Here is a 25430-nt window from a genome sequence, read left to right on the forward strand (position 1 = left end):
TTGATGAGTGTGTGCAATTAAAGACTATTTGTAAACTGAAATCAGAACATTTGAAATCTGTTTACGTCCACAATTTGCTTTCGGCCGCGAGCTAAAAAGGGCACATGTGCGAGTGAGTAACCTTGAAGAGAAAATCAAAAGCCAGTGAGTCATACTAAATTAGGAAACAAGGTCAAACTTAGTGCGAGTCACATTTACAGTGTCGCACTAAAAAAGGAACTCATCTTTTTTTTTTTTTTTTTTTACTTGTGTCGACATGTTTTAATTTTGTCAATATGTTTGTTAAATTTCCATTACCGTATTTTCCGCACCATTAGGCATTCATTGAAGGTGTGATTATAAGGCACACCTTCAATGAATGGCCTATTTTAAAACTTTGTTCATATATAAGGCGCACCGCATTATAAGGCGCACTGCATTATAAGGCGCATAGAATAGACGCTACAGTAGAGGCTGGGGTTGCGAGACCTGTTGTGGCTCAATATTGGTCTATATATAAAGCGCGCCGGATTATAAGGCGCACTGTCAGCTTTTGAGAAAATTGGAGGTTTTTAGGTGCGCCTTATAGTGCGGAAAACACGGTAATTGCATTGTTTCGTTAAAGTTAAAGTACCAATGATTGTCACACACACACTAGATGTGGCAAAATTATCCTCTGCATTTGATCCATCACCTTTGATCACCCCCTGGGAGGTGAGGGGAGCAGTGAGCAGCAGCGGTGGCCGCGCCCAGGAATAATTTTTGGTGATTTAACCCCCAATTCCATCCCTTGATGCTGAGTGCCAAGCAGGGAGGTAATGGGTCCCATTTTTATAGTCTTTGGTATGACTCGGCCGGGATTTGAACTCAGAACCTACCGATCTCAGGGTGGACACTCTAACCACTAATAAATGTTCCATGATTATCTGAATTGTTCCTCAAAAATAGGCCAGATATAACGTCTTGAATCCATTATATGAGAGGGCGATCTGTCATGACAGTTTGAACTATTTTCCTCTTTTTAGCATTTTTTTAGTACCGAATTGGGTACTTTTTTGGCACCGACCGAATCCCGCCGGTCTTACCGATTGATGTAAAATCCAACGGTGCCATGTTTCGCTATCTGGGTTGCCGACTCAGCACTTCGGCACTTGGGGATCACTCCAGCAGCACTGAGAGCACACTCAGGCAGACTACCTCTTGGTAATGTTGCATTTTCAATGCCAACAAAGTAAAAAAAAAACGCTCCAACGTAGCTTAAGTAAGACTCCACTTTTCCACAAATGCGCTAGCTTGATGCTAATATCATTTGTCTTTGCTCAGTGGCCTAGTGGTTAGAGTGTCCGCCCTGAGATCGGTAGGTCGTGAGTTTAAATCCCAGCCGAGTCATACCAAAGACTATAAAAATGGGACCCATTACCTCCCTGCTTGGCACTCAGCATCAAGGGTTGGAATTGGGGGTTAAATCACCAAAAATAATTCCCGGGCGCGGCCACCGCTGCTGCTCACTGCTCCTCTCACCTCCCAGGGGGTGAGGGTGATGGGTCAAACGCAGAGGTTAATCTCACCACACCTAGTGTGTGTGTGACAATCATTGGTACTTTAACTTTATTGACAATCATTAGCGATTGATATGTTTTAATTTCAACAACTTCAAATGTGTTAATAAAAACTACAACTAAGATGCACGTTGTGTAGCTAGTACAATACATGCAGTATTAACACTTTGTAGGGTGCAACAGAACGCAAAGACGGAAAAGACCCAAGACTGCATAAACTGTGCACTACTGCCATCTAACGTCTTGGACTTGGTCTTAGTGTCACACCTGCAAATTATACTCACAAATGTAAGTTGTAATTAGCTCGTTTTTAAATGTTGCAATACAATTTTTTTTATTATCAAAACAATTTATATTTATTGACACATTTATAAGTACCAACATTTGGGACTGTTGAGTACCGGTATCTATTTCCAGGAACTGGGAATGGATGGAATCGATGCCAAATCGGTTTAAATGTTAACCGTACCCATCACTACTTCCTGTCCTGGTGCTTTTGTTTTGTCAGTATTTCCTGTTTGGTCTCTATGTTTTGCAGCACCATGACTTTCCGTTCCTTGTCCTGCCAACACACCTGTTAATTATCCATCCATCATCACAGGGCCAACACAGATAGACAGACAACATTCACACTCACATTCACACACTAGGGCCAATTTAGTGTTGTCAATCAACCTATCCCCAGGTGCATATTTTTGGAGGTGGGAGGAAGCCGGAGTACCCGGAGGGAACCCACGCAGTCACGGGGAGGACATGCAAACTCCAGACTCTGTTAATTAGTTGTGTTTAAAATGGATGGACGGATAGTTCCACCTGGTTCATTATTTGATCTTCCGTTGCAATTTAGTTTCCTGCTAAACATGAGTCACATTTCTTCTGCCTGCTTTCCTGCATCCTGGGATCACGACAACGGCCGACATGCGGCGTCGTCACACCAGACAAAGACGTAAAAGCTTTTTTTTTCTTTTTTTCAGAATCTTGCACATCTACACCGCCAAGGGACTCAGAGAGTGGGCCTTTGCTGCTGCGGAGAAGCTGAGGGATTTGGGGAAGCTTGATGCCAAAGAGCACAAAGGCAAAGTACGTACAGTGAGCCAACATATTCTTCCATTTAGAGGTATGGAAATGTTTTCATTACATTTGTCTTTTTCTGTCTGCAGACTGCCTTACTGGTGGCGGTGACAGCCAACCATCCTGACATTGTGCACGATCTGCTGTCGTTTGGAGCAGACATCAACGCTTGTGATGTCAGAGGTCAAAGCGCTCTTCACCTGGCTGCCCACTATGGGTACCCTGGGGTACTGCAGGTAAAGGCTGAAACGGCTTGGGGGTACGCTTCAATGTGTCTGTTTTTAAGTTACAAAGTTAAAGTACCAATGATTGTCACACACACACACACACACACACGAGGTGTGGCGAAATTATTCTCTGCATTTGACCCATCACCCTTGATCACCCCCTGGGAGGTGAGGGGAGCAGTGGGCAGCAGCGGTGGCCGCGCCCGGGAATCATTTTTGGTGATTTAACCCCCAATTCCAACCTTTGATGCTGAGTGCCAAGCAGGGAGGTAATGGGTCCCATTTTTATAGTCTTTGGTATGACTCAGCCAGGGTTTGAACTCTAACCACTAGGCCACTGAGTTTTGATCATTTCTGTGCGCTCACTTTAAGGCTGTCACTGTACATATTGATGGAAATATGCCTTATCTGTGTATGAGGTGTTTCAGAAGACAGTCTAAAAAAACAGAAACCACCTACTTAGTTATTGAGGGTGCACATTTTGACAATGTGGTGCTGTCCCAAATTGTCATTATGCACATACCCCTAAATTAAGTTTGCTGTCATGACCTGCCACAGCAGGTGGCTTTACATATTATTTCCCAGTGTTGGTGTCAGCGCTCCTTCCCCCGTTTCCACTTCCTGTGTGCTCCCCCTGCCTCACCACAGCAGCCATTGTGGAGCGCTGATTGACACACCTGCCTACCTTTTGGCGATTAGGACACACACTTGGTGGCAATTACTATCGGAGTCTCATATTGTGCATTGAGTGCACACCTTGGTGCGTATTTCATGTTCTGCATTCCCTCACACCTCTTTTCTCTGCATCCTGGCGTCACACCAACTACCAACAGGTCGTAGTATCCATCCGATTTCGTTTCTTCTTTAACATTTAACTGCAAGCAATGAAGTTAGTCCCTCTCCTTCTGCTACGTAGCCAACAGGGCGATAATTGAAGGTGGTTAGTAGGAATGTGCGTATCGATCCTGTGGTATCGATATATCGATACTCACACGCTACTCATTTGGCATCACTTTTCTGAAAAAAGTATCGATATAAACCAAAAAACGGCGTGTGGGGGGGTGCAAGCATCACTTTCAGATGTTTTTGATTACTTACTTAAAGGCCTACTGAAAGCCACTACTACCGACCACGCAGTCGGATAGTTTATATATCAATGATGAAATCTTAATATTGCAACACATGCCAATACGGCCGGGTTAACTTATAAAGTGACATTTTAAAATTCCCGGGAAATATCCGGCTGAAACATCGCGGTATGATGACGTATGCGCGTGACGAAGTCAGAGTAACGGAAGTTATGGTACCCCGTAGAATCCTATACAAAAAGCTCTGTTTTCATTTCATAATTCCACAGTATTCTGGACATCTTTTGCAATTTTTTTAATGAACAATGAAGGCTGCAAAGAAGACAGTTGTAGGTGGGATCAGTGTATTAGCAGCGGACTACAGCAACACAACCAGGAGGACTTTGTTGGAGCGCTAGCCGCGCTAGCCGCGCTAGCCGCGCTAGCCACGCTAGCCGCGTTAGCCGCGCTAGCCGCGTTAGCCGCGCTAGCCGCGTTAGCCGCGCTAGCCGCCGACTTCACCTTGACTTCCTACGTCTCCGGGCCGCCAAACGCATCGGGTGAAGTCCTTCGTCCTTCTGCCGATCGCTGGAACGCAGGTGAGCACGGGTGTTGAGCAAATGAGGGCTGGCTGGCGTAGGTGGAGAGCTAATGTTTTTAGCATAGCTCTGTGCAGTCCGTTTGCTAAGTTAGCTTCAATGGCGTCGTTAGCACAGCATTGTTAACCTTCGCCAGCCTGGAAAGCATTAACCGTGTATTTACATGTCCATGGTTTAATAGTATTGTTGATTTTCTATCTATACTTCCAGTCAGGGGTTTATTTCTTTTGTTTCTATATGCAGTTAAAGCAAGATGCTATCACGTTAGCTCGTAGCTAAAGCATTTTGCCGATGTATTGTCGTGGAGATAAAAGGCACTGAATGTCCATTTCGCGTTCTCGACTCTCATTTTCAAGAGGATATAGTATCCGAGGTGGTTTAAAATACAAATCTGTGATCTACAATAGAAAAAGGAGAGTGTGGAATCCAATGAGCCAGCTTGTACCTAAGTTACGGTCAGAGCGAAAAAAGATACGTCCATCGCTGCCTCTCAAGTCATTCACTGTAACGTTCCTCATCTACGAATCTTTCATCCTCGCTCAAATTAATGGGGTAATCATCACTTTCTCGGTCCGAATCTCTCTCGCTCCATTGTAAACAATGGGGAATTGTGAGGAATCCTAGCTCCTGTGACGTCACGCTACTTCCGGTACAGGCAAGGCTTTTTTTTATCAGCGAGCAAAAGTTGCGAACTTTATCGTCGATTTTCTCTACTAAATCCTTTCAGCAAAAATATGGCAATATCGCGAAATGATCAAGTATGACACATATAATGGATCTGCTATTCCCGTTTAAATAAAAAAAATAATTTCAGTAGGCCTTTAACTTACTATGTGCTGGGACACCCCTGTACCTGGCAGAGTATAGAGTCACGTCACAGCTAGAGACAGCGAATGAGCGTCGTCAACGTGCAACACACACACAGCCAGCTGACAGCGTTGTGACTTTTCCTGAACAGCAATCTGAGACTTCAGTAAAGTGTGACGTGTGACGACATATCTCGAGTACACTAAAAGTGTGATGTGTCAGACATTTTTGTAGATAATTTTTCCAAGTTCATTTTCTCAGGGAACTGTCTTTCGTATGCAGGTTTAGAGGACAAGGAAATCCTAGTTTATTGTGATAAGGACATTATTGACTTTGCTTCAGAGAAGTGTTATAAGTTTACTTCCACAAAGAGGTTTGAAACATAAAATTGTTATGAATAATTGTTTTTTAAGCTTTTTCTACCAAGACTTTTTTTTTGAGGAATAAGAAAAGTGAAAATGTGTATATTTTTGTTTATATTTAATCTATTTTTCATATTTATGTTATTTATTTTAATTTTACTTTTATTATATATTGACCATAATAAATGTGGTATAAATGGTCTGTATTTGTCTTGTCATTTGTCTTAAATAATAACAATAGTAATAATATTTTTGACTGACAAAAATTGCCAATAAGAAATTAATGGTATCGGTATCGATGAAAATGCAAGAAAAAGTATCGGTATCGAATCCTAAAAGTGTGGTATCGCCCATCCCTAGTGGTTAGGATCCATTACAGAAACATCCATTATTCTCAGTAGAAATGTACCATATTCCAGTAAAAAGCATGTATCTCAAAATGTTGGATTATTCTTGTTGTATTTTTCTTTTTAATCATGCATTTATTTATTTTTTTACTTTTGTTTCACAAAATGTTGATATTAAACATCAATATATAATTTATTAATAATGCCATCATATATCAATCTATGTGAGAACTCAAATGGCCACATCCAATAAAAAGTATGTATTCATAATTTCAAACTCAGATTTTTTTTTTTAGAATGCATTTATTTTTTGTGTTTTTTTCAGGTCATCCTTTCATGCAGACCTGCAGTCCACCTTGAGGCCAGAGATTTTGAGGGTGATGACACACAGCACACTTTTGTTAATAGACATGGAAATACATTACGATAGGGATTTTCAACTGCTGATTTGTATTTGAAAATAATGGATATAGATTGTTGTCCATTGACACAGGACCAATTTAAAGTCAACATTGGACAGTGAGCATGATTTTGCTCTCACTGAGAGATGTATGTACATTGTAGCTTGTCACTGAAGGCATCATTATGACACCTGTGAAGTGAAAACCATTTCAGGTGAAGTTCATCGAGAGAATGCCAAGAGTGTGCAAATCAGTAATCAGAGCAAAGGGTGGCTATTTTGAAGAAACTAGAGTATAAAACAAGTTTTCAGTTATTTCACCTTCATTTGTTAAGTACATAACTCCACATGTGTTCATTCATAGTTTTGATGCCTTCAGTGCCAATCTGCAATGTAAATAGTCATGAAAATAAAGAGAACGCATTGAATGAGGAGAAGGTGTGTCCAAACTTTTGGCCTGTACTGTATGTTCCCAATGTAGTAAATATTGTGTATTTTTGGTAATTAAGAACTAATGTATTTATCCAATTGACATTATCTTTTATTTCTCCTGTAGGGATGACTCCTCTGCATTGTGCAACCATCTCTCACTGCGTCACCATGAAGGCTTTATCGGCCAGTGGGATGGCGGATGGTCACCTGCAGAGCAAAGCTGCAGAGAAGCTCTCCTGTGTGCAAATGCTTCTTGATGCGGGCGCCTCTCTACTCAGTCAGGTGGAGTTGCAATCACCATGCTGCTTTGTTTCTAACTGTTGGTTTGCTTAAAGACCTCGACAAACTTTATTCATCCCCCAAGGGAAATTGTTTAACACTGTAGCTCAATTACAAACAGAAAGGATAACAAACACTCTTAAGGGCACTAAAAAAAGCGGAAGAAATAATAAATATACGATATAACAGACGATACAAAAGCGATAGTAACAACAATATAATGTGTGTGTGTGTGTGTATATGTATGTATATATACACACTACCGTTCAAAAGTTTGGGGCCACCAGAACAATTTTGTGGAATAGCCTTCATTTCTATGAACAAGAATAGACTGTCGAGTTTCAGATGAAAGTTCTCTTTTTCTGGCCATTTTGAGCGTTTAATTGACCCCACAAATGTGATGCTCCAGAAACTCAATCTGCTCAAAGGAAGGTCAGTTTTGTAGCTTCTGTAACGAGCTAAACTGTTTTCAGATGTGTGAACATGATTGCACAAGGGTTTTCTAATCATCAATTAGCCTTCTGAGCCAATGAGCAAACACATTGTACCATTAGAACACTGGAGTGATAGTTTCTGGAAATGGGCCTCTATACACCTATGTAGATATTGCACCAAAAACCAGACATTTGCAGCTAGAATAGTCATTTACCACATTAGCAATGTATAGAGTGTATTTCTTTAAAGTTAAGACTAGTTTAAAGTTATCTTCAATGAAAAGTACAGTGCTTTTCCTTAAAAATAAGGACATTTCAATGTGACCCCAAACTTTTGAACGGTAGTGTATATACTGTGTATGTATGTATGTATGTATGTATGTACGTACGTACGTACGTACGTACATATACATGTATGTATATATATGTATATATATATATATATATATATATATATATATATATATATATATATATATATATATATATATATATATATATATATATATATATGTTTGTAAATACAACTATACATTATTTATGTATTTTATTTATTTATGATTTTTTTTATTTGGCGGTCTTTTCTTGTAGTTTAGTCATTTACAAATTGTAGGTTATAGGCTACTAGAAGCGAGCAGCTACACAACAGCTAAGCACACAAGCGAGACCTACGTAAGTGTCCTTAACTGAACGATATTGCAGTTTAAAACCTGTCATTTGTCAATATAAACAAGACGCAAATAATTATAGTTGCATATTATTTACGAGGTAGAAGAAAGTATCCAGCAGCAAACGTGTCCGCATCATTCAACATCCTGCGTCATGAGCTTGATTTCAGAACACAAAATATCAGTCCACTTCCAAAGTATAAATCTGTGATAATGTTGGTGTTTTTCATAACATACATGGTTATTTTAGTAATTTCACTCTACAAAACAATACAAGAATGTACTCTGATTCCTTATTCTAATATATCGGTATCGCCGACACTCAAGGAAGTGAAAAAGTTGTATCGAGACACCCTACTTAGAATACAGACTGGTGCTACATAGAAAGTGTCCGGTAATCAATTATTTTTAACCGAAATACGGTCAAATATGAAAAAGTATATGCAGTAAAAACTACAACCACCATAATTAGATTTGTCTAAAGATAAATGTGCAGGTGTGCCTAATGGTGTGTCCAGTGAGCGGATTGTTTGAATGGGGAAATGTCCTTTTTCATCATGAGATGTTGTCCCCATATGCACACACACACACACACATCACTTTTTGTTTTTAATCTCCTCATGTGCGACTTATTGTTGTTTTTTCCCACCTTCCCACCACTCCCACTCGTCCAACTGCAGGAAATCAAAAGCAACAAGACGGTGTTGCACTTGGCTGTGAAGGAAGGTAACGTGGACCTGCTCCACTACCTGCTGAGCATCCGTCTGCACAACGTCAAGGACTTTGTCAACATGAAAGTGAGTCTGTGTCTGTGTGTGTGTGTGTGTGTGTGTGTACACTTTCTTGTCCGTCTCGGTGACTCATCGTCACGTCTCCTGAAAGGCACACGGCCACACGGCTTTACACATGGCGGCCTGTCTCCATGGCAACCCCCAGCAGGCACATATCCTGCAACTGCTGCTGAGCCGAGGAGCCGATCCCAGCATCCGCAACCTGGAGAACGACCTGCCCGCTCGCTTACTGCCGGGCGGCCAGCAGGGGGAGCAGGTGAGCTTTCGTAACTATTTCTAGACCAGGGGTGTCAAACTCGTTTTAGATGGGGGGGCCACATGGAGAAAAATCTACTCCCAAGTGGGCCGGACTGGTAAAATTACGGCACAATAACTTAAAAATAAAGACAACTTCAGATTGTTTTCTTTGTTAAAAAATAGAACAAGCACAAATGCACAAATCATAATGTTAGGTTTTTTTTTTTACACTTACATGTTGCGGGTAATCATGTATTTGTCGTTATTTATATTTTCTGAATACATTATGTGATAATGTACATCAGTCAACTCATTGGTGTCCATCAAGATAAAACAATTATATCAAAATCAAATTACAGGATGTTATTTATCATTTTCCTCGACTGATGTACTAACATCATGTGGTTTATTTTGTACGTATGTAGCATCTACAACAGTGGTTTTTGACCTTTTTTCAGTGATGTACCCCCTGTGAATTTTTTTTTAATTCAAGTACCCCCTAATCAGAGCATAGCATTTTTGGTTGAAAAAAAAGAGATAAAGAAGTAAAATACAGCACTATGTCATCAGTTTCTGATTTATTAAATTGTATAACAGTGCAAAATATTGCTCATTTGTAGTGGTCTTTCTTGAACTATTTGGAAAAAAAGATAGGTTTTTATTTATATTTATTATAAAATATTTTTGAATCTTTGCTATTTTTAGAATATTTAAAAAAAATCTCACGTACCCCTTGGCATACCTTCAAGTACCTCCAGGGGTACGCGCACCCCCATTTGAGAGCCACTGATCTACATGATACAAAGAATTGCTATTGCGACATCCAGTGGACACATTTAGAACAGCTGTTTCTTTCATTCAAAAATTTCGGGTTAATTTTTATACTTAGCAAACTCATCCCACGGGCCGGATTAAACCTGTTTGCGGGCCTGATCCGGCCCTCGGACCGTATGTTTGACACCCCTGATCTAGGCGTAAACCGACACTTTAGCGCCGTACAATCCTCCCCCCTCATGCAAGTTTGAGCTTCTCCTCTGTTCACTCACACAAATCAGTTTAAGATGATGCATTTTCCCCTTTCTCTCTCAGCTCAAACTCTTGCTGAAGAAACGAAGCACGCCGACTCGCCGACGTTTGCCAACCTGGCAGGACCACCAGGAATGACTTGTGGTCATGTGACACGCAGTTAATCTTCCATGAAGAAGGCTAGTCACATTCACCACACGCTAATTCACATTGGATTCTAACTCATGCGATTTGTTTCACACATTATGAAGTCAACGTCATTGGCCACAACTTTAGACACACCTGCACAAAATCCCACATTTTTTTAATACAATTTGGGAAATCTCCAATAGAAAAACCCTGTAATGTTTTTGTTAAAAAAAGTCCATACTCTGCACCTTTTTAGCTCAGTGTCTGCCCTGAGACTGGAAGGTCGTGAGTTCAAACCCCGGCCGAGTCATACCAAAGACTATAAAAATGGGACTCATTACCTCCCTGCTTGGCACTCGGCATCAAGGGTTGGAATTGGGGGTTAAATCACCAAAATGATTCCCGAGCGCGGCCACCGCTGCTACTCACTGCTCTCCTCACCTCCCCAGGAGGTGAACATGGGGATGGGTCAAATGCAGAGAACACATTTTACCACACCTAGTGTGTGTGTGTGACTATCAGTGGGACTTTAACTTCAACCAGATTCTCTCCGCACCAAATAATATTCTGGGTTGTTCTTTGGCTCGTGCTCCAGTCGCCTACAAGTATGGGAAATTGGGAATTTAAAAAAATGGGGTAATTACAATACCACTCTATTACTTGGGGAAAAAAACAAAGAATATCAGAAAGCCCAAAGTGCAAAATCCATGTTGTGATTAGTTCATTCATGCTAAAGATGAATGCTTGCAAGATTGATTGTAGTGCCATATTGGGGCTCTGAGCAGGTTTTTATTTGAGAAATTGATGTCATTTGTCTTCACATATGAAGTATTTTTATTTTAGTAGGATAATTATTATTTTAACTATGCGAGTATGCGCTCCCTTGTGCAAAACGAGGCCCCCCATCGGTCGTATGGCCCCTAAGATGGCCCCTGCACTTCCCTATTCTCCTATGTTCTGCTGCTGACTGTTTTTCCTCCTCTTTGACATCACTGCTCCTCATCTGGCATGGTGGCATCACTAAACATAAGACAAAGCCAAAGAAAAAGTTTGTTGAATGAATCCTTAAAAAGCGCACTGAACTCCCCCAGTGGTTGGTGTGTGTATAATAATGCCATGACATTATTCGACACCCCATCGACCGGCCAATGATTTTTGTGAAAATGCACGCGATCGGCCACTGCCAATTAATTTCTTTCAAGGCCGGTTACGTCTGGGCGATATTAAATTTTTGGTCTCATCCGATAAACGTGCCTGTCAACTGTATTAGTGTGGAGATGCTTCCCTAAATTTATAAATAAATACCTATTTTGTCAAACTGCATTTCTTAAGTATGGTTATCATATAAATTTATAACATTTGCAGTTAAGCCATGTGATTGGTATCAGCTGATCTCACTCGTGGTATCGGTGTCTGACTCGGCAGCATAAAACCCTCACCGAAACTTCCCTAATTTCCATGTATATTTGGAAGTTATCATTTTTGGATAGGTTTCTTGCTTTGAAGGCCAGCCACCCAATTGTGCAAGTGTACCTAAAGTTGTGTCCAGTGAGTATACATTTAAGTCAAAGAACTTCTGTAGCTCATAGTTCTCGTTTTCCCCAACACTTTGATTTCTGTGAAATCATCAGTATGACCTTGAGGGAGTCCCTGCAAGAGCCAAACGATCACATTGATGAGAAATCGGAAAGCTGTCTTCAATTCGCACTTTCTCTTCTTGACTTGTTGAGAACATACGATTTGTTTGCATCGTCCTTAAGGATGGAACAATCATAACTTTTACTGTGTAAAAACTAGTGGGACTGTTCTGAATGTTCGATGACAAATGCATGACACACACACCTTAACACTCATGCACACACAGCGGGCAGTGATGAGTCACGATTAAAAAGTACAGGGTGTTGTGTTTGCGGCTCAGGTGTACACGCGGTGACACAAATGAGCAGCGTTGTTACAGGCTACACTTCACATTCACTCTTTAGGAATATTACATTTTCAAGAAAACACCTCATCACTTACTTTAAACTTTGACTGGAATTGAACTGACCAATAAAGTGTTTTCTCATACTAGGATGTGTCCTGTTGATTCAAAACCCCCTTGTTGTTCATTTCATTTTAGTAATATATATTGTTAATTATATATAAAAATTATTGTTTTAGTAAATGAATAAAACATCTGATTGTTTTGATTCTGTTATAAGTAGTAATTATATTTTTGTTTTATGAAAGGCAAAAATATCCAAATGTTCATTTAATTGTTTTTTCTTTTAGCAAATATATATTTTTTAATTTAAAGGTTAAAAATCCTATATTTTATTTTATTGGTAATTAGCATATTTGTTTTATGAAAGTATAATCAATTGCCAATGTTTTTAAAGAAACACAATCACATAATCATTTAATTGTATTAGTAGTAATGAGGAATTTGTTTTATTTTCTTATACCAAAACTAATTTTTATTTTAGTACTATCAAGATAATTTTATATAATTTGTCATGTTATTAAAGGTAAAAACATAAAATTATGTTCATTAATTTTATAAATATTAGCATCATCATTTTTGTATTTGATTTTCATTATTTTATTAAAGGTTGAAAATAATTTTCATGTTATTAAATTCTATTTTTTTTTAAATAATAATTTCCTTGTTTACTTTTTAAAGGTAAAAAAAAATCATAATTATAAGTAGTTATATTTTATAAAACATGCATTTCATTATTAAAGTAAAAAGTTGTTTGATTTGATTAGTATTAGGACTTATTGTTATATTATAACTGCGTTTCAGTTTTATGCTCCTAAAATCTGGAATAGACTTCCTGAAGATGTGAGACAGGCCTCAATGTTCAAATCCAGCCTGAAAACTGTTTATCTAGTTGTGCATACGACAACTAAATATAATTTATTTACAGTATTTGATTGATTTTTTTAAATTGTTTTTATGGTGATTGTATTTTCTATTTTTAATTTGAATATTTTTTCCTTCTTTAAATGTTCTGTAAAGCACTTTGAATTGGTGAGTGTATGAAGTGTGCCCTATAAATAACATTGCCTTGCCATAATTGTCATTTAGCACAAGCATTCATTTAATTAAAAACGGACCATAAAAAAGTCTGCATTATCAGTACCATTTTATTGAAGTTTCTTCATATCTTTTCATGCTTCAACAGTGCCTTTTTCAACAGATCATTAGTGCAAAATAATAAATTGTTTTTAAAACTTGATAAAAAAAAAAGCTTGACAATTATATTGCCACCTTTTTTATTTATGAAAAATAAATGCTAAGCTTGAAAAAGCTGAATGTTGATTGAAGTGTGCAACACCATGAAGTACAATATATAGCATTCATGTAAGAAAAAGAGATAAATAAAAAAAAGTAGCACCAATTAGGTGTTATTTTCTACGACAAACTGTTGCATATAGTTGCTTTAAATGCATTCCACAGAATAGATGCGACATATCAAGATTCACGTATTATTTGTAGGAATCATCCAGCGGGGGTTTAACAGCCAAAACATACTTGCATGTTGCATATTTGCTGGTCTTGGTTTTACACATAAGCATAAAGTTCTACACAGCTGGAGGAGGCACTGTAATAAAGGAAAAACAAGAGAATAACACATTTGTATTTAAGCAGCAACTCACATTTCATTACCACTTCTTGAGAGTAGTCAGTGTACAGCTATTTAGACTTAAATTTAGACAATAATGGCTACTTATTTCTTAGCGGTCATTTCCAAACTAGTTGTTCTATACAGAAGATATAAGAAACATGGCTGCTGAAAGTAGCAACTTTCAAGTCATTTGAACGTGAACTCACCCTCTGTCTTTGGAATTTGGGTATCAGCTGACCTGCGAGTAGAAAAAGAGGACATGTTAGGACGTTGTTTGTCTTTTTGAGCTTGTTGGACATGCGGGGTCAACATGACATCATCCATTATTAAGAGTTCAGGCTGCTTCAAGGTCCTCACAGATTATTGTTCTCCATAATCACCATGCAGTCAGTAAAAGCCACACTACCAACACATGAAGGATCAAATCCAAGTATTTAGCCTTGACAAAAAATACACAACTCCTTCATGTGTTAGGAGTGTGTGTGTTTTGGGGGGGGGTTGTAAATGCAGGTTAGGAAAGGACAGGTCCTTCATATCATCATGGCTGCTCCTTGCGGTCAGATTCATACAACATGCACAAGCGCTTCATCCACGCTTACTTGGGGGAGGATTTGACACATTTTGTGCATTTTTTACCTGTTTGAGGAACGACACACTGGTTACAAAACATGTCAATGGATGCACTCACGGGCCAACACAACCGGCACACCTGCGCAACCTGATGACACCCAATGCTAGACGTGTGTGTGAGTGTACTTCGCAAAGGTAAGTAGGAATGCGGCTCGCATCCACGAGCACAATGTGACTGACCAGAGGGACGAGAGAGACTGAGTAGATCAGGGGTGTCAAACGTACGGCCCGAGGGCCAGATCAGGCCCGCAAACAGGTTTTATCCGGCTCGCGGGATGAGTTTGCTAAGTATAAAAATTAACCTGAAATTTTTGAATGAAGGAAAAAGCTGTTCTAAATGTGTCCACTGGATGTCGCAATAACAATTCTTTGTATCTTTGTAGATGATGCTACGTATGTACAAAATAAACCACGTGATGTTAGTACATCAGTCGAGGAAAATGATCAAACTACATAAATAACATACTCTAATTTGATTTTGATATAATTGTTTTATCTTGATAGACACCAATGAGTTGACTGATGAACATTATCACATAAAGTATTCAGAAAATATAAATAACGACAAATAAATGATTAACTGCAACATGTAAGTGTAAAAAAAACCCCCAACATTATGATTTGTACAATTGTGTTTGTTCTATTTTTAAACAGAGAAAACAATCTGAAGTTGTCTTTTTTTTAAAGTTATCATGCCGTGATTATACCAGTCCGGCCCAATTGGGAGTAGATTTTTCTCCATGTGACCCCCCATCTAAAATGAGTTTGACACCTCTGGTGTAGAGGGACAAAAGGAGAGAGAGAGACAGTTGAGCGACATAGAAACAGAGGGCGATGGAGAGAATAAACAGATTGAAAGTGAGAGTAGAGGGAAACAGAAAGAGAGAGAGGGAATAGCGTAGAGTAAGAATGACATATAGAAACAGAAAGTGAGAGTGGAGTAGCAAGTCACAGACAGAGAGAGAGAGAGAGAGAGAACGAGAGAGACAAAAATAGGTGGATGTCGTACTGCACTGCGCAGCCATTAAGTCATTGTTGTATAACTTTTATATTATATTTATAATTATAATCAAAGTCAGCTTTATTGTCAATTCTTCATATGTACAAGACGTACAAGGAATCAAAATTGAAATTGTGTTTCTCACTATCCCGTGTGTAGACTAGACACAAATGGTAAAGTGACACAACAAAAGTATATTTAACTAGTATAGTAACAACAATTAATAATTGTCATAATAATTTGCATATTTGTTATAATTTAATGATATTATTTTTATTATAACAGTTGTTAGTATATTAATTATTATATTAATAATTATTTTAATTTACATATTTAATAATAATCGGTATTTATTGTTAGTATAATAATTGTTATAATTATTATCATGCAATATTTTTCTAATATATTTTTTCAGACATTATTTGTTCTAATAATTGTTATATATTGTAGGTCAAATAATTGTTATCATGATAATTGACAAATGTTTTTTCGTGCAGGCACAAGATGCTGAGAACTTGTTGAATTAGGTCCTGTCTGAGCTGCCACCTTACCGTGGTAGAGGAGTTTGCGTGTCCCAATGATCCTAGGAGCTATGTTGTCGGGGGCTTTATGCCCCCTGGTAGGGTCTCCCAAGACAAACTGGTCCTAGGTGAGGGATCAGACAAAGAGCAGCTCGAAGACCTCAATGAAAAATAAAAACTATGGACCCAGATTTCCCTCGCCCGGACGCGGGTCACCGGGGCCCCCTCTGGAGCCAGGCCCGGAGGTGGGGCACGATGGCGAGCGCCTGGTGGCCGGGCCTGTCCCCATGGGGCCCGGCCGGGCACAGCCCGAAGAGGCAACGTGGGTTCCCCCTCCAATGGGCTCACCACCCATAGCAGGGGTCATAGAGGTCGGGTGCGATGTGAGCTGGGCGGCAGCCGAAGGCAGGGCACTTGGCGGTCCGATCCTCGGGTACAGAAGCTAGCTCTTGGGACGTGGAACGTCACCTCGCTGGGGGGGAAGGAGCCTGAGCTAGTGCGTGAGGTGGAGAAGTTCCGACTAGACATAGTCGGACTCACTTCGACGCACAGCAAGGGCTCTGGAACCAGTTCTCTCGAGAGGGGCTGGACTCTCTTCTACTCTGGCGTTGCCGGCAGTGAGAGGCGACGGGCTGGGGTGGCAATTCTTGTTGCTCCCCGGCTCAGAGCCTGCATGTTGGAGTTCAACCCGGTGGACGAGAGGGTAGCTTCCCTCCGCCTTCGGGTGGGGGAACGGGTCCTGACTGTGGTTTGCGCTTACGCGCCAAACCGCAGCTCAGAGTACCCACCCTTTTTGGATTCACTCGAGGGAGTACTTGAGAGTGCTCCCCCGGGTGATTCCCTCGTTCTACTGGGGGACTTCAACGCTCATGTTGGCAGCGACAGTGAAACCTGGAGAGGCGTGATTGGGAAGAATGGCCGCCCGGATCTGAACCCGAGCGGTGTTTTGTTATTGGACTTTTGTGCCCGTCACAGATTGTCCATAACGAACACCATGTTCAAACATAAGGGTGTCCATATGTGCACTTGGCACCAGGACACCCTAGGCCGCAGTTCCATGATCGACTTTGTAGTTGTGTCGTCGGATTTGCGGCCTCATGTTTTGGACACTCGGGTGAAGAGAGGGGCGGAGCTTTCTACCGATCACCACCTGGTGGTGAGTTGGCTGCGATGGTGGGGGAGGATGCCGGACAGACCTGGCAGGCCCAAACGCATTGTGAGGGTTTGCTGGGAACGTCTGGCAGAGTCTCCTGTCAGAGAGTTTCAATTCCCACCTCCGGAAGAACTTTAAACATGTCACGAGGGAGGTGCTGGACATTGAGTCCGAATGGACCATGTTCCGCGCCTCTATTGTCGAGGCGGCTGATTGGAGCTGTGGCCGCAATGTAGTTGGTGCCTGTCGTGGCGGTAATCCTAGAACCCGTTGGTGGACACCGGCGGTGAGGATGCCGTCAAGCTGAAGAAGGAGTCCTATTGGGTTCTTTTGGCTCATAGGACTCCTGAGGCAGCGTACAGGTACCGACAGGCCAAGCGGTGTGCGGTTTCGGCGGTCGCGGAGGCAAAAACTCGGACATGGGAGGAGTTCGGGGAAGCCATGGAAAACGACTTCCGGACGGCTTCGAAGCGATTCTGGACCACCATCCGCCGCCTCAGGAAGGGGAAGCAGTGCACTATCAACACCGTGTATGGTGAGGATGGTGTTCTGCTGACCTCGACTGCGGATGTTGTGGATCAGTGGAGGGAATACTTCGAAGACCTCCTCAATCCCACCAACACGTCTTCCTATGAGGAAGCAGTGCCTGGGGAATCTGTGGTGGGCTCTCCTATTTCTGGGGCTGAGGTTGCTGAGGTAGTTAAAAAGCTCCTCGGTGGCAAGGCCCCGGGGGTGGATGAGATCCGCCCGGAGTTCCTTAAGGCTCTGGATGCTGTGGGGCTGTCTTGGTTGACAAGACTCTGCAGCATCGCATGGACATCGGGGGCGGTACCTCTGGATTGGCAGACCGGGGTGGTGGTTCCTCTCTTTAAGAAGGGAAACCGGAGGGTGTGTTCTAACTATCGTGGGATCACACTCCTCAGCCTTCCCGGTAAGGTCTATTCAGGTGTGCTGGAGAGGAGGCTACGCCGGATAGTCGAACCTCGGATTCAGGAGGAACAGTGTGGTTTTCGTCCTGGTCGTGGAACTGTGGACCAGCTCTATACTCTCGGCAGGGTCCTTGAGGGTGCATGGGAGTTTGCCCAACCAGTCTACATGTGTTTTGTGGACTTGGAGAAGACATTCGACCGTGTCCCTCGGGAAGTCCTGTGGGGAGTGCTCAGAGAGTATGGGGTATCGGACTGTCTGATTGTGGCGGTCCGCTCCCTGTACGATCAGTGTCAGAGCTTGGTCCGCATTGCCGGCAGTAAGTCGGACACGTTTCCAGTGAGGGTTGGACTTCGCCAAGGCTGCCCTTTGTCACCGATTCTGTTCATAACTTTTATGGACAGAATTTCTAGGCGCAGTCAAGGCGTTGAGGGGATCTGGTTTGGTGGCTGCAGGATTAGGTCTCTGCTTTTTGCAGATGATGTGGTCCTGATGGCTTCATCTGGCCAGGATCTTCAGCTCTCGCTGGATCGGTTCGCAGCTGAGTGTGAAGCGACTGGGATGAGAATCAGCACCTCCAAGTCCGAATCCATGGTTCTCGCCCGGAAAAGGGTGGAGTGCCATCTCCGGGTTGCGGAGGAGACCCTGCCCCAAGTGGAGGAGTTGAAGTACCTCGGCGTCTTGTTCACGAGTGAGGGAAGAGTGGATCGTGAGATAGACAGGCGGATCGGTGCGGCGTCTTCAGTAATGCGGACGCTGTATCGATCCGTTGTGGTGAAGAAGGAGCTGAGCCGGAAGGCAAAGCTCTCAATTTATCGGTCGATCTACGTTCCCATCCTCACCTATGGTCATGAGCTTTGGGTTATGACCGAAAGGACAAGATCACGGGTACAAGCGGCCGAAATGAGTTTCCTCCGCCGGGTGGCGGGGCTCTCCCTTAGAGATAGGGTGAGAAGCTCTGCCATCCGGGAGGAGCTCAAAGTAAAGCCGCTGCTCCTCCACATCGAGAGGAGCCAGATGAGGTGGTTCGGGCGTCTGGTCAGGATGCCACCCGAACGCCTCCCTAAGGAGGTGTTTAGGGCACGTCCGACCGGTAGGAGGCCACGGGGAAGACCCAGGACACGTTGGGAAGACTATGTCTCCCGGCTAGCCTGGGAACGCCTCGGGATCCCCCGGGAGGAGCTGGACGAAGTGGCTGGGGAGAGGGAAGTCTGGGCTTCCCTGCTTAAGCTGCTGCCCCCGCGACCCGACCTCGGATAAGCGGAAGAAGATGGATGGATGGATGGATGTTGAGCAACTCAAACTTAACGTTGGAACAACATGCATTTTTTTTAAATTAATCAGTCCAACAAAATAATACACAATAATACCATAATAATACAATTCCAATTCCAAAACCAAATCCGGCCCGGCAACATTCAGAATAGCAATCAACAGAGCAATTGAAAGACACACAAACATAACACGAAACAATCCAAAGGTAGTCAAACAAAAATGAAAAATATCAACAACAGTATAAATATTCATAAGAATTCCAACATAGCAGTGATTAGAAATTCTCCATTTACATATTCATCACAGCTATTTATGAAAAATAAAATAAAAACATTTAAAAACTGAGCAATAGTGTCTCAGTGGCTTACACTTGCATCACATTTCATAAGCTTGACAACACATTGTGTCCAATATTTTCCACAAAGTTAAACAAAGTCATATTTTAGGTTCATTTAATAGTTAAAACAAATATAAATGATGGATCCCATATTCCAATATATGACTCATTATTATCTAAACTAAATGCAGTTTTTTCTACTGATATCATCTCCAACAACATGCTTTTTGACGATGTTAAATCAACGTTGGGTTCTGGCCTGACCCAGGGATATTGTCATTTTTCAACCAATATTTTACAACACGACTACAACATTGAAACAACATGCTTTTTGACAACGTTTATTCAATGTCAGGCTGTGATGTTTTTTTTTTTCCTTTGAAATGCTGTCATTTCCCAACCAACAACGTTAGACACCAACATTGTCTCAATTTACAAACACAACTATTTTGCAACGTTGTTACAAAGTCAGTTTTCTAGGACATGTATGTAGAATCAATGTTGTATCAATGTCTTGTGCCTGCCGGGTTGATATATTAGGCCGGAAGTATGGTGATGCTTACCGAACATACTGTTACATTATGTAACGTCACACTGTTGTTATTGGGCGACATCGTTAGATTGTGCAGGTGTACCTAATGTAGTGTCCAGTGAGCAATGTCTCGTCAACATTCCAAAGAAGTACGTAAAACTTACTTAAGGCTATCAAAATGCCAGAAACAAACATGATGATAGCGAGGACCATTCCTGTAGTCCTCAACGTCTCTTCATCTACCATGAGAATATGCAAATTATACAGAAATCATGAATATATACTAGGTATCGTTAGCGTCAATATTTGTATCGATCCACACACCTTTGTTAGCATTCAAATTGTATCTTCTCACGGTTAGCAGTGTAACATGTTTAGCTATTTCTTGTCCTCCAGTGGAAATGTTGCTTGTCAGAAACATTATGTAGCATATTTGCCGCCGTGGAAGCGAGGATTAGTGACTTCCACTGTGTAGGGGCGTTAGCCGCGAGCGAGAATGCTACGTTGAGGACGCGGTTGTCGCTGTCAAATAAGCGGGACGCAACTAGAATGTGTCCTCAACATGCATTATCACCATATACCCACATGTATATGATTTATATCGTCTTCATGGTAATATTTCACTGTCAACATTTCCATTGTAAATTCACAGCAAATTACTAACTAATAATTGCATTGTTTTTTACAGCATCATTTACAGCAATTTACTGCCAAATCTTTTTACAGCAATTTACTGTAATGTCATAGTGGTCCATGAGTTTAGTGGACACTTTGGAATAACTAACATTCTTGCAGCAGATTCCCCAAAATACAACACTGCTCTCATATAGAGGATCTTTGATTTGTGTTTTTTCTGTAGTTCCTTAAAAACAGCTGAGAGCTTCTGTCCTATAGTGCAGAGGTCTTGAACAGGGGTCCGCAGAAGCATTGCAAGGGTGTGTGTGTGTATATGTATGTATATATACATATATGTATATAGATATACTGTATGTATATATATCTGTAAATATACATATGTATGTATAGGTGTATATATGTAAACTAATATATATACAGTATATGTAAATAAATATGTATAAATACACATACATTGTTCACGCAATTTTTCCACAAATTTAGATATTTAGTTTAGCAATGCAGTGACATGGACCTTGAAGTTTAGAAACATGAATAAATAATTACATTATTGTATTCATGTTAGCATTTAAAATAGCTAGCGATCAACGCTCTAATTGCCAATTAGCAATTAACGCGGCAGTTGCCAGCTAGTCATTAGCATGCCAGTTGTTAGCTTGCGATTAGCGGCGCCAGCCGCTGGCAGTTACGTGCCTAGTTTTCAGCTAGCAATTAGCGTACCAGTTGTCAGTTAGCTATTGGTGCACCAGTTGTCAGTGATCAACACAACAGTTTTGAGCTAGCTATTAGTGCGACAGTTGTCAACTAGCGATTAATTGCACAGGCTGCCAGCTAGCATTTGAGCGCTCTAGTATTCAGCTAGCGGTTAGCACGGCAGTTGTCAGCTAGCAATTAACAGGCCAATTTTCAGCTAGCTATTAGCGTGCCAGTTGTCAACTATCTATTAGCGGTGCTTTACCATATTATTTGAATACCTTAGAATTGCACAATAACAAGGTACCAATATGACCATTTAAAAAAAACTATTTTATGCAGGATATACAAGTAGTCCCCGTGTGGCCTGGAAACTGTTAAAGACCCCTGCTATAGAGGATCTTTGACAAGCATTTCTGCAGCAGTTACTACATATATATAAAGAATATTGTAGTGGGAGTAGGTATTTCTTTAACTGCTGTACCTTCCTGTCATTCAGGATATTGGACAGATGTTTCAGCAGTAAGTACTGAAAAAGCCAGCAGTGCCCTCCTGTGGTATAGAGAATCTTTGACAAAAGCATTTTTATATTAATAGGTAGATAAAAGCAGCAGAGCTCTTCTGTCATATAAAGGATGTTTGACTTGTATTTTGTCAATAGGTACTTAAAAACAGCAGAGTGATGCTGTCTTATATTGGATCTTTGACAAGCATACTTACATTGATTGTGACATCATTTTATTCATGAGTATGTTGGCCATTTTCTGTTTTCTGATATGGAATAGCTTTGTTCTAACATTATATATAAAATAAAAGTGCAAATAATCTTGTTTTCTGAACAATTCAGTCTACTTAAGATGACATTGTGGAAAGTACAGTGAGATGTGCAGTAGAAACGATACTACTAACCATATTCAAAGTCTCTTTGTTCTGGAAATATTGCTTCTGCAAAAAAAAACAAGGAGAGTTAAGGGTGGGTTGGCATGCCTGCAAAGCTGCAACCTTGCCTCTATTATTCTCTGGAGGGTTACCCCCAGCTTGCTCAATGCTTTTCTCAGCACTAAGAAAGGTGGAGCTGCAGCATAAAGCACTGCACAGACAAATGATGTCACATTCTGCTTAAGAACTTAACACCTCACCATGCAGACAATAGTATGGTTCTAGTAGGAGGTTGCAGTGACAATGAAAGAAGAAAAAAAGGCACAAGATACAACAACTTATTTCATCTTAAGAAACAATAAAACCAATGTAGTAAGTTATGCATAAACAGTAAATAAAACAGACCTGTGGTGCCCATGGCTGCAGTGTAGGTTGAAGAGCTCCTCCAAGTGAAGTGCAGACTGCAGTTGGGTGGGAATGAACTCAGTGTAAACCAGTCAAGAGCCTCCTAGTGGCCACACTTAAACACTACACTTGTACAAATGGTGCACCGCCATCCTTAGCACCATTTTGAAGCTTAACAATAAACACGAGGCTATATTTCAAAACATAATATTTAAGTATGATAGGTGCTGCATTTTGTGTTTTACCCCCTGGAATTGTTGCAAGCTTTGCACTCATCTTTATCACCACTGCAGAGATGCAGCTTTTATTCTCACATATCAGCCAATTTGTGCAAAATCCCTATGTTAATCAGCAATGGCCGCAGAGTTTGGATTAAATGAGATGCATTGGTGCACTTTGCAGCACATAAATAATTTATACTGACTGCTGGCTGCTGAGCCAAGTGCAACGTCAGCAACAAGCCTCAGGGCAGCACACGCTTGTCTTCCAGTCCTATGAGACACGCACGGGAGACGGAATTATGTGGCATACATCACACATAAAAAGGTGCATTTTACAACAGGTTTATTGTGTCGTATTGTGTGCAAAGACACTAAGTAAATATACACATTTACATCCTAATAAGGAAATAGTCAGAGGTCAAGATGATTTAGAAAAGAGAGAGTGAAGACATGAAGAGGCATTTAAAACTAAAGGGTGATTGTCTTATGCGGATTGCAACTGCTGCCATCTGGTGGTAAAGCGTGATAACTGCAAGGAAAGGATGAAGGCGCTTTAAGGAAATACATGCAATTGATTCTATTAGAAGACTGAGTGATCTTATGAAAATGGTTTGAAAATCCTTACCAGCTGCTCTTTGTCTGTGGTGTTAAACTGTAAAACAGTTATGCATTAATTTGTTGATGCTACATGAATATTAAAAAAAATAAAAATAATAAATAAATAAAATATGTATATATATATATATATATATATATATATATATATATATATATATATATACATCTCACAATAATTTACCTCTTGGGACACCTGATTCTGCATTAGGATCCCGGGACCTGCGCACAAAGAAGGTAAAAGAGTAAGAATGCAAATCTGGAAAACCTATTAAAAGTTTATTATCGGCTCACCTAGACTTGCCACTCTTGGAACACGCACATTTCCTGCCTGTTTTTAGGAGGGGAGAGCATGAGCACAACGTATGAATGTACACAAGATATATTGTAAGATTAGACTAAAGAAATAACTAAAATACAAAACAATCCGATTATTCAAGTTACCAAAACAAAGCTTTTAGGAATAACACTAGATAATAAATGATCATAATTAGAGATGTCCGATAATATCGGCCTGCTGATAATATCGGCTGATAAATGCTTTAAAATGTAATATCGGAAATGATCAGTATCGGTTTCAAAATTATCGGTATCGATTATAAAAAAGGAACATTTATGACTTTTTAAAACGCCGCTGTGTACACGGATGTAGGGAGAAGAACAGAGCGCCAATAAACCTTAAAGGCCTACTGAAACCCACTACTACCGACCACGCAGTCTGATAGTTTATATATCAATGATGAAATCTTAACATTATAACACATGCCAATACGGCCGGGTTAACTTATAAAGTGACATTTTAAATTTGCCGCTAAACTTCCGGTTCGAAACGCCTCTGAGGATGACGTATGCGCGTGACGTAGCCCGGCGAACACGGGTATGCCTTCCACATTGAAGCCAATACGAAAAAGCTCTGTTTTCATTTCATAATTCCACAGTATTCTGGACATCTGTGTTCGTGAATCTGTTGCAATCATGTTCATTGCATTATGGAGAAGGAAGCTGAGCAAGCAAAGAAGAAAGTTGTCGGTGCGAAATGGACGTATTTTTCGAACGTAGTCAGCAACAACAGTACACAGCCGGCGCTTCTTTGTTTACATTCCCGAAAGATGCAGTCAAGATGGAAGAACTCGGATAACAGAGACTCTAACCAGGAGGACTTTTGACTTCGATACACAGACGCCTGTAGAGAACTGGGACAACACAGACTCTTACCAGGATTACTTTGATTTGGATGACAAAGACGCAGACGTGCTACTGTGAGTATGCAGCTTTGGCTTCTAAACATTTGATCGCTTGACCGTATGTGCGCAACTTTTTTTTGCGTATGTACGTAACTTTTTAAAAATATATAAGCTTTATGAACCTTGGGTTAGGTGAACGGTCTTTTGGGCTGAGTGATTGTGTGTGTTGATCAGGTGTTTGAATTGTATTGGCGTGTTCTATGGAGCTAGGAGCTAGCAGAGGAGCTAGGAGCTAGCGTAACAAACACGCAGGTGTTTTTATGCAGGATTAATTTGTGGCATATTAAATATAAGCCTGGTTGTGTTGTGGCTAATAGAGTATATATATGTCTTGTGT

The 25430-nt window shown here is 40.9% G+C and overlaps 2 protein-coding genes across 4 annotated transcripts in view; one reads left to right on the plus strand and one right to left on the minus strand.

Moving 5' to 3' along the window:
• The window catches only part of LOC133660652 (NF-kappa-B inhibitor delta), a 39542-nt gene extending 27082 nt beyond the window's left edge, over nucleotides 1-12460 (plus strand). The window contains 7 exon segments of the mRNA XM_062064224.1: nucleotides 2513-2618; nucleotides 2699-2845; nucleotides 6344-6395; nucleotides 6975-7132; nucleotides 8912-9028; nucleotides 9114-9278; nucleotides 10349-12460. Coding sequence (XP_061920208.1) covers nucleotides 2513-2618; nucleotides 2699-2845; nucleotides 6344-6395; nucleotides 6975-7132; nucleotides 8912-9028; nucleotides 9114-9278; nucleotides 10349-10423 — 820 coding nt within the window. The 3' untranslated portion in view covers nucleotides 10424-12460.
• A 1427-nt stretch (nucleotides 12461-13887) lies between these two features.
• Nucleotides 13888-25430, minus strand: part of LOC133660065 (sodium/potassium-transporting ATPase subunit gamma-like) — a 46256-nt gene continuing 34713 nt past the window's right edge. Inside the window, exons 6-12 of one of the 3 annotated variants that reach the window (XR_009827767.1) lie at nucleotides 24144-24180; nucleotides 24034-24071; nucleotides 23860-23886; nucleotides 23014-23069; nucleotides 22639-22674; nucleotides 14232-14263; nucleotides 13888-14001 (exon numbers count right to left, since the gene is read on the minus strand). Coding sequence is in view for 1 of the 3 variants with exons in the window: in XM_062063158.1 (XP_061919142.1) it covers nucleotides 23882-23886; nucleotides 24034-24071; nucleotides 24144-24180 (80 nt within the window). In the remaining 2 variants the exon portion in view is untranslated. The other 2 variants (XR_009827766.1, XM_062063158.1) reach the window with 2 other exon arrangements.

Source organism: Entelurus aequoreus, linkage group LG11 (genome assembly GCF_033978785.1).
Source record: "Entelurus aequoreus isolate RoL-2023_Sb linkage group LG11, RoL_Eaeq_v1.1, whole genome shotgun sequence".
In the NCBI taxonomy this organism is placed as follows: Eukaryota; Metazoa; Chordata; class Actinopteri; order Syngnathiformes; family Syngnathidae; genus Entelurus; species Entelurus aequoreus.